The sequence below is a fragment of the Chrysemys picta genome, chromosome 25 (genome assembly GCF_011386835.1).
Source record: "Chrysemys picta bellii isolate R12L10 chromosome 25, ASM1138683v2, whole genome shotgun sequence".
In the NCBI taxonomy this organism is placed as follows: domain Eukaryota; kingdom Metazoa; phylum Chordata; order Testudines; family Emydidae; genus Chrysemys; species Chrysemys picta.
The window spans coordinates 7,156,404-7,171,151 of NC_088815.1; the positions used below are offsets into that span (position 1 = coordinate 7,156,404).

The following is a 14,748-nucleotide window of genomic DNA, read 5'->3' on the forward strand; positions in this document are numbered from 1 at the left end:
GGGCTCCTGGGTTCTATTCCTGCCTCTGCCACTGATGTTGGGCACGTCACTGCCTCGTGCCGTGCCTCGGTTTCCCCATCTGTAGCATGATACTCACTGTTGTAAACTGCTTTGGAATCTAGCAGTGCTTTGTGAATGCAAAGTGTTATAAGAGTTCACAGGGATTTTCACGCAGTTGAAGAGGTTCTGGGTTCCAAATCCTCGCAGAGCCACTGGGGCTCCCTTTTCAACCTCCAGTGAGCCACTCATCCCGCTTGTGCCGAGGCCAACCCTGTAAGCACAACAAAATAGACCTTACTGCAAGGCAGATGCTGCTGCAGCTTGTCAGGGAAACACACAACACAGACACAACGGGACTTACCTTTTGGATGCTTCCATAAAGGAGGCGGTTCAGGAACCAACTTCAAAGCAGCGTTAAAGCCTAAATTCTCTGCCCAAGGGGGCTCACCCCCCGGTGCACTGCTAGCCTGGGAGCGGGTCACATGGAATGCCAGAAGCGGTCGATGCTGCTAAGTTTCATTTCACCCCCATGGGTTTAGCACTGACACCTCCCTATCACGCAGAGGCTTGCCATACGGATCTGCAAACCACTTGTGAACACATCCGGGCCAGCCCGGCTCACCCTGCCAGTGTGCAGATTGCTACTCAAGAAGCAGAGCCACAGTGATGTACAAAAACAAAATGCAATCTCCTGACCCCTTGAAATCTCGGTGGCCCTGGAGGATCACTCACACTTTGGACCTGGGAAGAAATAATAGGTATCCCATTGCTTCAGTGATAGGAAGAAAGCTGCACCTTAGGGCTTAAATACTCAATGCTCATGCTGTGGTGATGGGTACTATAAAGGAGCTTGGATATCTAGATAGATAGATCTAATGGTTTCCTGTGTCGGTGAGTTCCACAGATCAACTCTCTGCTATGTGAAGGGATGTGTTTCCTTTTCTGTCTTCTAAATTTACTTCCCCTTCAATCCCCTTGAGTTACTCGTGTTCCCATGGCAAGCCCATTGGGGACAGGAGGGATGGCTGGTTATAAAAGGAGGAACCCCGGCACCTAGAACTGTATATAATTCTCTCTAAGCCAGTTGGTGAATGATGGGTATCTAGCAGGCCGTGGTCCTTCTCCTTCTATGTGCTGGAGGCTGGGGGTAAAGTTCCCCAGCTGTCTCATTCAGCTTCTCTGAACTATGGGGAAGAGACGTTATCTAGTGGTCAAAGCACAAGACTGGACAATGGCAGACCCGGGTGCTCTTCCCAGCCCTGCCACTGGGTGGTGCTGATGGCCTGGGATATACAGGAGGTCAGACTGGCTGGTCCCTTCTGGCCTTACACTTTATGACTGTCTCTGTGCCTCAGTTTCTCCATATGTAAATGGAGACAAAAATAATACTGACCTGCCTCAGTGAGCGGGGTGTGAGGTTCGAAGAGCCCTGGTGTGGTAAGATGGATGGTGCTAGAGGACAAAGCATTGTGTGACTATATATCTCCCGGGACCGTCCTAGCAAGATGGGTTGGGAGGAGAGGGTTTGTGCTAAACACACCTGACCTAGTAGATCAGCCAGTGGTTTGGCTGCACTAATGTCTCCAAGTTCCTGACCCCAACAGGGACAGAGACATGGCAGGGGTTCCAACAGGCCTCTACCCACAACAATAGCTTCTGCTTCGGCGGCGTGACTCCAGCCAGAGCGGGTGGAGGTGACAAATGGCAAACCATCCTGGAGACTGCTTCATTCCTAACTCACAAGGGAGGCCCCATGACATCATCCCCCCAGTGTCGAGTTTCCCCCTTCCCCTGTAGCGACTGCTGACGTTTCTGTGAAGCCCCCGGCCGGTTTTTCAGAAGGGCCCTGCCTTCTGTCACCTTGGCCATGCCCTTTGCTTGGGGTTCCCGGGGAACCCCACCTGGACCTGCACCTGGATCCCCACCCCACTGAGCCCCACTCCCCCAGCATCTAGACCCCCCCCCCACTGATCCCCCCACACCCAGACACCCCACCGCTGAGCCCCGACCACCTTCACCTGAACCCCTGCAGAGTCCCATTACCATTGCACCCAGAAACCCCCAATAAGCCCCTGTGCATCCAGATCCCCCCACACCCGGATCCCCCACTGAGCCACCCGCACCCACATTGCCCCACACAGAACCCTCTCAACCCACACCTGGACCCCTCCACACTTGGATCCTGCCTTGCTGAGCCTGCCTGCCCACACCTGGTGCACCTGGCACGGAGGAGCAGGGCCTTGGGGTGTTTCTGGGGCAGGCCCAGTTCTTGCGCTGTGTCTGGGTTGGGTGCAGCCTCACCGCTGAGTCCATATCCCAGAGGGGGAGCTGCACAGTGATCTCCCACCTCTGTGCAGCCAATGGCCCGTGCTCCCCACTGCCACGCTGGGGCCTCCCCATTTATTTGACAAATAAAATTTGCAGCATTTTAAAATATTGTGCGCAGAATTTTTAAGTTTCTGGCGCAGAATGCCCTCAGGCCTAGCTCATTCCTGCACTCGGAGGCAGAAGGAGCTAAGCTGCCTACGCACCTGGCGTCACTCCAGTCCCTGTAAATTTCCTGAGGCTGCTTCTGAGTCAGGCGAGGGGGCTGCTCATTAAACATTCAGTTCAATCCACTGACCCCTGCCCAGGTAACCGTATGGGGCATGCTGGGAGGGAGAGCCAGAGCTATGGCTGGCTCCGTTCCAGGGGTTGTGTGGCCTTCCCGTCAGACCCCAGCCCACCCAGACAACAGCTCTACCCTGCCCTGGTCTCTAGCTGCCGCTTTCACCTCTTGGACAGAGCCCCCTGGCTGGGCTACGGCTGGGCCGGGCCAGGAGATGGCGAGAGATAAGCTTCCCATCTCCCTGCCTGGTACAGCTCTGAGCTTCTGTTTCCTCTGCTCCCCACGCCCACCCTGCGCACACCGCAGTCTCTTGGCTGTCTCTTGACAAGGAAGGACAAGGCTGTGGACCCTGCTGCAAGATTGGAGGGACACACACACACACACCCCAGTGGCATCCCTGACTGCACGGGTCTCATGTGGGCAGGCCTGGGAGTAGATTGTTCTCTGCAGAGTCCATGAGAAACCGAGGCAGTGATAATTCAGTCATAAATACTTGGCTCTTAACACTCCCCCACACACCTGAAGATCTCAAAGCGCCTGGTGCATGTCACAAAATACACATACGTGCTCCACTGGTGAGGCGATATCACTTTTTGATAGATTTGATATCCCGCATTTGACAGATGGGGAAACTGAGGCCCAGACTGGTCAAGTGACTCCCTGAGTCAGGGACAGAGCTGGGGAGAGGCTCCAGGTCCCTACCGCCTTAGGTCTGTGCTCTAACCACCCTTTCCCTCTCGTGTCTCCTGTCTGCCTGCCTTCCCCACCATTGCGTTCTCTCCTCCCCCGCAGGGGAAGCGGCCACGGTCCCTGTGAGGTTACTGACAGAGTTTCAGCCATTTCCTGTCCTGTCCTGGAGAGGGGTTGGTGGGATGCTTGCGGTTAGTACAGCATTTCTCACGTAGATTGGCCTCTCCAGCTGGGAGACGTTAACTGCGTCTGCTGCCTGGGGGCGGCTCAGACAGATGCCGGGGGAGGCAAGGCCATTTATTTTTTCCTGTTTCATTGTTTTCATGTCAGACTCAAAGGCTTAACTGCTCCTGACGGCGGGCCCCACCAATGCTGGCCTTCCGCCTCCATACGTCCCAAAGCGGCGAGTGATTTGGGGCAGCCAAGCTGAGACGCGAATGTTGCCTGATTTTTCACAAGGTGCTGACTGAATGGCCACCCTCTGGCACCCCAAACCACTACCCCTTTCTGGAAACGCAGGCCTTTGGGCCCGGTGCTCCATCAGGCCCTGCGGAGCCGCCCTGCCCGTCTCCGACACCGCAGCCTGTGCTGCCACCCGCGAGGGAGATTCAGCGCCTTGATTTAACCCAGCCCCAGGGCAGGCTGGGCTGCTGCCAAGGAGTAGAAGGGAGAGTGTGCGGGGAGGCGACGGGGGAAGCCTGCCTTAGCGTAGGGTGGTTTTTTCGATTTTTTAAAAACCAATTGTTTCAAGCGAGCTCTTTCTCCAGCTCCATTTCCAACGCTCCCCGCCCCCGGCCCTGCACGGGATTGCGCCTGAAAGTTCCTTCTTGCTCCACTGAGCAGCTGACCCTCCTCTGAGTCCCCCGTCTCCCCCACGGCTGGCCCTCTGCCCAATGGCGCCACGCACAGGGGCGGCTCTAGCTTTTTTGCCACCCCAAGCACGGCAGGCAGGCTGCCTTCGGCGGCATGCCTGCGGGAGGTCTGCCGGTCCCGTGGCTTCGGCGTACCCGCCGCCGAATTGCTGCTGAATCCGTGGGACCAGCGGACCTCCCGCAGGCGCGCCGCCGAAGGCTGCCTGACTGCCGCCCTCGCAGGGACTGGCAGGCTGCCCCCCACGGCTTGCCGCCCCAGGCACGCACTTGGAGCGCTGGTGCCTGGAGCCGCCGCTGGCCATGCGACTTCGCTATGGCTGGTGAATGGTACAAAAGCACTGGGCAGCCCCCCCAGCCGAAACTGCTGGCTCTGATGTGGTGCCCTTGATGGGTGTGATTAGAGCCAGAGGCTAGCTAGCTCCAGAACCGGAGCACTGAAGTCATGGCAGGTGGGGTGACCAGATGTCCTGATTTTATAGGGCCAGTCCCAGTATTCGGGTCTTTGTCTTATACAGGCTCCTGTTACACCACCACCTCCCGTCCCGATTTTTCACACTCTCTGGTCACCCTAATGGCTGCAGATGCTTCAGTACAGGCTATCCCGGGACCCTGGGGGTTAGCTCGCACTGAAGTGCACCCTGCTGCAGTTGCAGGACCTGAGCTCGCTACATGACAGCAAGCTCAAGGGATGTCTACTCAAACGACAATCTCACCCTGTGATTCCAGTACAGACATACCCACAGTAACCCTAACACTAAATAATCAGTCGGCCTTTGATGGTGAGGGATTGTCAAAGGAGGTGCGAAGACATGGGGCTGAAATGACACAGAGGAAACCAGCCACCCCGCTAGAAGCCCATTTTATTATGACGAGCAGACTAGCGCTCCCTGAACTTTAAACTTCGCCAGGCCTCCTTGAGGTCTGAATGAGTCAGCAAGGCTCTAGAGCTCTGTGATGCTACCGGCTGAATGGGGGCTGGCCGGACGCCTCGCGCCTGACAGGCTGCTGGAAGGATCCGAAGGCAAGGCCAGTAGCAAGGTGAGAACAGCTGCCAAGGTTTGCAGGAGTTGAATAGTCTGAGATGGGTCCCAGGGTAAAAACGAGCCTAGTTTATTTATAGGGTCAGCGGATCTCCAAGCTGAGAAAGAGCAACACTGGTCATGGTGGGGAGTGTCCAGGGCAGGGGCCGGAGGTGAGCACGGGGAGCTAAGGGTTTAGCTGGTGGGAAAAGGTTTCCCCGGCCTGGCCGCAGATGCTCTGGCCAGCCCTGGTAGAGGTGCTCGCCCTGCAGAGGCGGTGGCAGGCACGGGGGAGTGGGCTCCCGGACAGTTCCCGCCCCTCCCACTGAAAGGGAGCATTTCCCCGGCGCCCAACTCCCAGTGCTGCTAGCAGGTGTGGAAGGAGCAGGTGTGGAAGTGGCCAGCAGCTCATCCCCCACCCTGCCCAGCCAGGCTCCTTTGGGGCAGACAGCAGCTCATTCGGTGCTCTAGGAGTGCAATATGCTAGCTGCCTCCTGCCCAGCTGTGGTTCCCTGTCCTCTGCCCCCCACCCCTTCACTGGAACGGCCATAATCAGCCCACTGGCAAATCGGGAGAGTTAGGGGACATGCCGTGTGCTGCTGGAGGCGGGAGCCGAGGTGGGGAACCCCGGCATGAGTGCTGAGAGTCGGGGACGGTGCTTTGGAGGTGTGCAGGAGGGGGCTGCCGTACTGTTCTGCCCAGTCCCCCAGGCGGGACAAGCAAAGGCTGCAAATCACGGCCGAGAGATTGAACTATGGCTGAGTTCCCTTGGGAGCCTCCCCTGCCGCGCCAGTCCCGCCAGCACCGTTCTTTCCAAAGGGCTCAGTTCTGTGACTCCCCAAGAAGCACCAGCAGGAGAAACCAAACCCAAACTAGCCGGGGCATCTCCAGCACCCTTCCCGAAAGACCAAGACTAGAGAGCGCCCGGGCCGAGGACTCCTCTGGGCCCAGAGAGGAAGACTCAGGGGCAAGTTGCTTTCGCATTGTCCTCCTCCTCCGTCTCCTCTGGCCCCTTTTCTGTCTTGGCGGCGATACTGTAGTAATAGGAACGGATGATGGTTTCCACCGCTGCAAACCCTGGGCGATCTTCCCACCTGGAAGAGAAGGGAGGCACTGAAGAAGGATCAGCAAGAAGGACCAGAACGGGTTGACCAAAGCAAACGGGCTAGGATGGGGGGGACAGCCCAGGCGCGCCCCGAGGATGCACAGTGTCCGTGTCAGGAGTAAGACCCTCAGCTGCACCTGCTCAGTACGCCTGACGCCCTAACCAGCCAGCCAGGCTGCCTCACGGCCTGCCCTGCCTGATTGGCTGGGGAAGCCAGCAGGCCGGTTCTTAAACCTAGCGGCAGCTCGCTGGCTGCTCAACGCCCACGAACTCTACCTCCCTGTGCTCGTCGCTGCAAGCCCTGCTCCTGCTCTGCTCCTCCACAGCTCCAGCCCAGACCCTGTCCTGCACCCTGCCTTGTTCCCGTCCTGTTCCAGCCTCGCTCCTGCCTCAGAACCAGCCCTGCTCCTAAGTTCCCTGACGCCTGGTAATCCAGCTCCGACCCTCGGTTCTGCGTCAACCCTTGGTGCTGGCATTCGGCTCTGACTGTCTCACCCCTGGGCTCTGGCATTCAGACTCCGACCACTAGGCCTGACCCTTGCCCCGACCATTAGGCCTGACTGCCTACGAGTCTGACCCAGTCCGCTGACAGTGGGGCAGAGGGAGCGGGGGATGTGGGAAGATTTCCTGGCACCATGTTTGCACCGGGGCTTGAGAGGAGAGTTCGGCCACCATGGTCTATTCATCGTTGGCCTCTCTCCTGAGTCTGCAGGTAAGGAAACCAGTTGTGCTAACGGGTCTGGGATGTGGACCCTGCACTGAGCAGGCAGATGCCTGTCACTTCTGACCTGGGCTGGACTCAGCTCAGCGACAGGCTCTGTGTCCCGTGCCAGGAGCCATCCAGCAGCACCCCAAGAAGAACCTAGGAATGGGCCCAAGCTGCAGAAGTTGGCTGAGCGGGAAAGACACTGCTGGACTGTGGGAAGGCACTGACCGCTTTGGCTGTGAGCATTGATTCTGCAACGTTGCCAGGCTACAGGGAAAGGGACCCTCAGGGGTAGGGGTGCCCGCCCTGGGAGTTACCACCCCTGCTGCTTAGCACCCCGGTAAGAAAGACCAACAAGGCCAGTAACTGAACAGCCCAGGCAGAGCTGAGCGAAGGGACCCTCCTTCACATGTCAGTGGCAAAGGGAGGAGCCCTTCCAATTGCTCGGAAACCCCAGGGGGAGCAGAGAGGTGAGTCACCCAGAGGGGCTCGCCCTGAGGAGCTGCTATGTTAAATCTAGAGTCGCCCAAGCCTGTTTTGCTTTGCGTTGTGGTACCTAATGACTGATCACCTAAATCCCTGTCACAACCCTCCGGCTCTTGTCAGTTTCATTTAGGGTCATCCCCATGCACCTGCTGACCACAGATGCTGCAGCCTGGCAGGGTGGCCTCCTTGGAGAGGCTGAGACACTTTCCAAGACAGAGGGGCTCTGACCTCCTCCAGGGGAACTGCAGGCCAGGGGAGGGGAAGGAAGAAAAAAAAATAAGCACATCACTCATCACAGACCCTGCAGCCCAAGCCAGAGGGAGACACCCCCCCACACACACCCGCCACCCTCATGCCGACAAAGTGCCCAGTCCCAAGGGGGCCTGCTCCAGAGATTAGCTGGGGAAAGCCTTACTTGTAGGTCCAACACTGCAGCATCAGCTTGTACATCTCTGCCGGGCAGTCTGCTGGGCACTCCATGCGCTTCCCTTGCTCTATGAAACTGATCACCTCGGGGCCTTTCATTTTCTAGGGTGAGTAGGGAAGTGTGTTAATGACCCTGCCCTCCCCACCAAGCACGGGAGCTGATGGGACAGCTGAGAGAGGGCAGGTAAGACACGCCCCCGCCCGGGGGGCCCTTTGCACTGAGTCTGTAAGGAGCTAATGGCACTGGGCGTGGCCCACCTCCTGGGATGATGCTGTCGGTAATCACAGCACCTTGCATTAGTATCTCACACCTGCCCTGGTGCAGGTCTGACCTCGTAACCAGGCCAGCACACTGCTTTTTGGCAGTGTAGGGGGGACCCCCTCACCATGCCTGGGTGATTAGTTTGGCTGGCCTCCTCCCTGCCCTGGGAGGAAAGACACCCCAGAGTTCATTGCCCCGCGTACAGCTCTGTCCGCCTGCCCTCTGGGTGCTCTCTCTACTACAGGACTGCTCCCCGGCTCTTTGCGGGATGCATTGAGACAGCGGGGATGGGGTGGGAGCACAAACTCCGCTGGGACGGCCGAGGAGCCGCCCTTGGTGAGTAAAGCGGACTCTGATCCGGCAGAGCGGCAGAGCGCCCTCGCGCTGCTCACCTTGTACGGTTTCTGCCCGTAGGTGAAGGCCTCCCACATGGTCACACCATAACTCCACACATCACTCTTGCTGGAGAACTTGTGGTACAGGATACACTCTGGCGCGTACCATTTCAGGGGCCACTTTCCAGCCGTCCTGGCCTGAAGCAAAGAGATGCAAAGAAGGGGGTAGCTTACCCAGCAAGAGCCTGACACACTCCCATGCCCTGAGCCGGAGCCCCTTGTCCTGGGTCTTCCTTGCCGTATCTGTCGGTCCAATGAGCTCAAGACCTCTCGAGTGAGAGTTCACTGCCAAAGGCAGATTCAAAGGGCCTAACTCCAAACCCTGGATCCAAGCAACCCCAACAGGTCAGGGAAGCAGTGGGTCACGACCGGAACCAATATCCAATTTATAGAATAGAATATCAGGGTTGGAAGGGAGCTCAGGAGGTCATCTAGTCCAACCCCCTGCTCAAAGCAGGACCAATCCCCAACTAAATCATCCCAGCCAGGGTTTTGTCAAGCCAGGTCTTAAAAACCTCTAAGGAAGGAGATTCCACCAACTCCCTAGGTAACCCATTCCAGTGCTTCCCCACCCTCCTAGTGAAATAGTGTTTCCTAATATCCAACCTGGACCTCCCACACTGCAACTTGAGACCATTGCTCCTTGTTCTGTCATCTGCCACGACTGAGAACAGCCGAGCTCCATCCTCTTTGGAACCCCCCGTCAGGTAGTTGAAGGCTGCTATCAATTTATGAGCTGGCCCCTATCACTATACCGGGATGAACCAAAAGCCCAGGTCTGAAAACCCCTGCACTTTGAGCTGTTTGAATCCGGATCGGAGTCCAAATGGTGCACTGAGTCCATCGCTAATTCAAAGCTGAGTTATCGGAGCAGGGTCCTTCGAGCAACCTCCTTTCTGGCTCTCCAGGGGGTAAGTCTGCCCCAGTGTCATATGGGGAGAGGGCCCCGTTTGCCAGAATGGCTGGAGGATGAAAGTAACAGGAAGTTCTGTCCCTGTCTGAAACGGAGCCTGGGATCAGCCCATCCTCCATGTGACTAATGAGCTGTTTACAGTGTCCTCTGGGGCCCCTGAATGCAGAATCCAATCCAGATCTGTATTTCCCCCAGAAGGCACGCTCTGGAGGCAGCGTTCCAGCCAGGAGCTATGCCTGTTCTTGATCCATAACGCCCATCTCAGGGCGGGCGGAACAACAGCTCATCCAGAGCACAAGGTCTCCTGCGTGGCCTCTTGGACGCCCTCCAGATTCTGTGGTGTCACCTGGCAGATGCCTGTGCCACTAGGTTAAAAACACGACACAACACACCCAGGCTGGAAAATGAAACTGGGACCTGAGCTGTGTCTGGAGCGATAACTGAGCGAATGGTGCCACCGTGTGGCAGCCACACCTGGCTACGTTGGCAATTGTTATTTACTATCTCTAGCGTGGGATCACCTGGGGGCCCCCCTTGGGAAATGGGGCTCCTTGTGCTGGGCACTACAGAGACACCGAACAGAAAGCTGGTCCCTGCCCTGACGAGCTTCCATCTACTCAGCATCGCTCCTTCTTCCGCTCGCTCTCTGGCTTCTCTGCTTCGCTCCTCCCTTCTCCAGCAGCTCCACATGGCTGCAGTGAAAATAACCGTCTCCCACAACTCCACCCCTTCACCCGCCATCCCTGCCCCCCCTTTGGTTCCCTCCTCCCTTTGTCCATGAGTATTTCGAGCCCCTTGTCACCCTCAAGGCTCAGCAGAGCTCCCGGCTGCCAGCATCTCCGCTCTTGTTTCTTACTTCACCCTCCCCCAGCCTCTCCTGCTACATACCTAGCACCCCCCGACACCTCTTTCAGATCCCTTCACAGACCTCTCTTCTACTGTGTGTCTTTCCACTCCAGCATTATGCATCTTCATTCTTACCCCTGATCCTTAGCCTTCCATTGTACCCGTCTGTGTCAAATTGTACGTTCCTTGGGGCAGAGACCGGCTTTCTGAATGTTTGCAAAGCTCCTTGTACAGCTATGGTATTATATAAACCGCAGGCATGATAAGAACTTGGGGTGATCACAAGGCAGAGCTCCTGGGAATGGCTCTAGGTCTCAGCAGCAAGCCAGAAAGGTTCAGGTCACAGGGTGTTCTGGGTGAGCGTCCCAATGGCACGCATGTGAGATGCGTGCCTGGCTTCCGTTAACAGGTGGAGCGAAGGGCACGGACTCCATCGGGGCTGACTCTGTAGATATGCCCCGGCCCATGATTCCTCTGCTGTGCTTCCACTCACCTTGTAATAGCTGTCATCAGCTGCAAGAGCCTTGGAGAGTCCAAAGTCACTGATCTTGGCATAATGCTGGTTGACTAGCAGGACATTTCTGGCAGCCAGGTCTCTGTGGACGAAGTTTTTCTCCTCCAAGTACTTCATCCCGATAGCCACCTGATGCATCAGCTCTACAACATTGCTCACTGGAATCTCCTCTCTGGGGCAAAGGAAAGAGAGGACAATACAGCAAGAAATCCCTGGACAAGTAGGAAACTGTCATTACCGTGGCCCTCGGAGCTTCACAGCCACAGTGAGCAGCGAATTCGGACTCTCCTACTCTGGAAGCATCAGCCCTTACTAATCAAAGTAAAAGAAAATCTCCCTTAGCTATTAGCAGTACAGGGCCCGTGACACACAGCTGCATAGTTCTGGTTACACACAATAGAAGACCATGATATGCACACACTAGCAAGTACAATACTTTATTGGGCAGTTCCACTAGCCAGCCAATACATCCTCCACCACCAGCTTGCTGATATTAATAATAATATATAATTAATGAAGATATCCCATCTCCTAGAACTAGAAGGGACCTTGAAAGGTCATTGAGTTCAGCCCCCTACCTTCACTAGCAGGACCAAGTACTAATTTTGCCTCAGATCCCCAAGTGACCCCTTCAAGGATTGAACTCACAACCCTGGGTTTAGCAGGCCAATGCTCAAACCACTGAGCTATGCCTCCCCCCAAGCAACATATTGTTGCTAGAACTTGATGGCACTCCAGGCCTCTTGTGAAACAGGGCCATATCACCAAGTAGTGTTATCACCGTGCTCAGAAACCGAGAAAGCTGGTTGGCTGGACAGGATGTTAGCTGTTGACTGAAAGGCCCAACAGAACATTTTAAGCATTTTCATTCTTCCTTATTATTTGCATTGTGTTAGATTAGATCAGGGTAGATGGCAGGCAGGCAGATGATACCTCTGCGTGTGATATAAAGGTCTCAGGAGTCTGAGATGTCGGCTCATCACTTGAGAGGCAAAGGCTTGAGCGAATTCTGTGGGTCACCCCAAATGTGTGCCAAGAACCCATTTATCTCCCCACACCTGTCCTACAAGTGCCACAGCCAGACTATTCTAGGAATGTTTCAGAGAGCTCCCTAGTGTTTTATTGGGACTATTTTCCATATCCCTCCATCTTCAAAACAAGTCGTCCGCCGTTACTGTGAGTCTGACGGGACAGTGCCCAGAAGCGGAGAGGAATCAGCCAGCCATGGCTATTCTGTACCCCAAAGAAACTCACCTCTTGGAAGCCAAGAACTTATTGAGCGGCCCGCCCGAGGCCATCTCCATGACCAGCATCAGGGACTCTGCCTCGCAAACCCCGATCATGCGGACGATGTAGGGGTTGTCCAACTGGTGCATGATCTGTGCCTCCTTCATCATTTCATCCTTCACGGCCTTCTCGTTGTTGCTCTTCAGCACCTTGATGGCCACATCGATCTGCTTCCTAGCCGGGGGCGAGAGGAGAACCGCACAGGGGGTGGGTTAAGCTGCAGATGATGGAGTGTATCGCAGCCAGTAACGCGAACCAGCGGTCAGTGGTACTGTTTAAAGCTGGTGGCTCACTGGGCTGTATCTACAATGCCTGGGGTAATCAGGATATTATTAGGGCATCTCGTTCCCAGTTATGGTCATGGGCTCCAGGTCTGTGAAGCCAGGCTATCGCAGATTAACTCTGGGTGAGGTGCTCCTGCAACAGAGCCCCTGGGGAACCCGCTTCGAGTACGCAAGGACAGGAAACGGTAGCTAAAGAAATAATGACAGCAACTGAGAGAAAAATTTTGTCTCATACTGTGCAATCGGGGGCAGTTAGTCTCTTCCCGCCCCCTTTCTAAAGGCACCTTACAAAGCAGGATCAGTATTATTGCTGCCATTTCACAGGTGGGGAAACTGAGGCACAGAGAGGGGTGGGACCGTTTCCAGGGTCACATGGGGAGTCAGTAGCAGAGCCAGGAATAGAACCCGTCTCCTCCTTCTCAATCCCATACCCCATCTAGCGGATCAAGGCGCCTTCCTTAAAACCATGAGCTCCCCCTCTGAATTCACGCCTGGCCAGCAGACACCTCCGGTACTGGCTGTCAATGTGCGAGTTCCCATCGCTGGCCACTCCAATGCGCCCCACATTCCCCAGTGCACATGAAATCGCTGTGGCACCTTTCACATGTAGCTTTCCCATGCACACACCCCCATCCATCAGCACAGACACTCCTGTCTCCACCCCTGTTACAGCGTCTACTCTAGCAATGGGTCTGAACCAAAGCCCTGGACCCAAACTCCCCTGACCTGGGATGGGTTTGACCCATCTCTATCCTAGGCTCAATCTGAACCATGCTCCCCTCTTCATCCCTTTTGGACAGCGCTTACTTCCGCATCTTGTAGACTCCTTTCCTGACGCAGCCGAAGTTCCCTGACCCCAGTTCCACCTCGTCAATCATCAGGTGGTCCCTCTTCAGGAAGAGCTTCTTGTCCTTCAGCTCCTCCGGGTCACTGTAGGGGCTCTCGTAGACGCTGGTGTCCATGGGCAGGAGGCGCGATTTCCCTGGGCCTTCCACAGGAGAACAAGGCCAGGGATCTGTCACACGCCCCCTGCCAGAACCCAGAGCCTCCCCATTCCCTCTGGCCACTGTCCTCCCTGCGCTGACCTTCCAGCCTCCCTCTCGGTCACCTCCCTTGGCTTTCCAGCCTGTGCTGGCCCCTCCCACCCCTACTACGGGGTGGAGTTGGAGCTGTCAGTGCTCCCACTACCCCGAGCCCTGGTGAGCCCTGGTCCTAAACACGCCTACTGTGTGCACGGCTTCTCACACATGAGCAGTGCCACTGAAGCCTCATTACGCACGTGTTTCAGTGTTTGTGGCTACGAGCCCGTCGATAGTAGTGAGGCGGGGGAAGGGGGGACAGGACTGAGCTGGGCTTGGTTTATTCCTGGGAGTGACCGTTTTATAGCATTCATGCAAGTGGTTTGGGGCGCTGGAAAACAAATGGGACCTTTGGATTGTCCTCGGGTGCCTTAGTGCGATGAAAGCCTTGTAGCACCTCTCTTAGCCAGAAGGTGGTGCTCATGTGCCAGGCATTGCGAAAAAGCTCGGTTGCATTGTAGCTGTAGGTACATGCGGCACCACTAGCTCGCGTCCCACAGCTTGGCTGGCCTAGGGCGCCCTCTCCCGGATCTGTACTGACAGGAAGGGAGGCCTCTGCAGCGATACTCACCTATGGGCTCCGGGGTGTAGCCGTCTGCGTTAAGAGCCCCCAGGTGTCTCTGGGCCTGGGAGAGAAACAGTGATAAAGTAAATGATGCATTTAATATAAGTTGAAGGAAACCATAGGCATCGATTCTGTGAAAAAAATACCGGCCACAGCTGTTTGGTGGCACCCCTGATTAGCTGATAAAGGTGCCGCCAAACAGCTGATTGGAGTCACTGCCAAGCAGCTGATTGGTAGCTGGGGGAGGGGCTTGGCGGGGCAGAAAGCAGCGAGCGAGTGGGGGCCTTGGGGAGGGCTGCAGTGGGGGGTGGGGCCCTGGGGCAAAGCAGGAGTGGCGCACCCCCTGGGAAAAGAAAAACTCAGTGCCTATGGGGGAAACAATTGGGGTGGGGGACTGGGACCTTCCAGAACCAGTGCCTTCCCATAATCCCTATGGCTCTATGAGATCACTGCCTTTGTGTGCCCACTCTCTGGCTAGCAGCATCTACTGGGGCAGCACATGCACCCTGCCTATGCCCCAAGGAAACAGAGAGAGGGCAGCCCCATCCACCACGCTGTCCCTTCCACCCCACACACAATCTGTAGAAGGAAGGGGGTGGGGAGGAGGGATCCAGGCCACCATCTCAACACTGGTAAGGAGCTTCTCTTTCTTCTGCAGCCATGGCTTGAGTGCCCCCCCAGGGCAGATGGG

At 56.2% G+C, this 14,748-nt stretch overlaps 1 protein-coding gene across 2 annotated transcripts in view; it reads right to left on the minus strand.

The window, feature by feature from the left end:
• Positions 1-5,012: 5,012 nt before the first annotated feature.
• LOC101946149 (tyrosine-protein kinase ZAP-70) overlaps positions 5,013-14,748 on the minus strand; it is a 46,606-nt gene continuing 36,870 nt past the window's right edge. For both annotated transcript variants that reach the window (XM_005281235.4, XM_065578599.1), the window contains exons 7-13: positions 14,064-14,118; positions 13,221-13,401; positions 12,097-12,303; positions 10,822-11,014; positions 8,567-8,707; positions 7,902-8,014; positions 5,013-6,283 (exon numbers count right to left, since the gene is read on the minus strand). In XM_005281235.4, the coding sequence (XP_005281292.2) occupies positions 6,151-6,283; positions 7,902-8,014; positions 8,567-8,707; positions 10,822-11,014; positions 12,097-12,303; positions 13,221-13,401; positions 14,064-14,118 (1,023 nt within the window). In that variant the 3' untranslated portion in view covers positions 5,013-6,150. The remainder of the gene's footprint in view (positions 6,284-7,901; positions 8,015-8,566; positions 8,708-10,821; positions 11,015-12,096; positions 12,304-13,220; positions 13,402-14,063; positions 14,119-14,748) is intronic.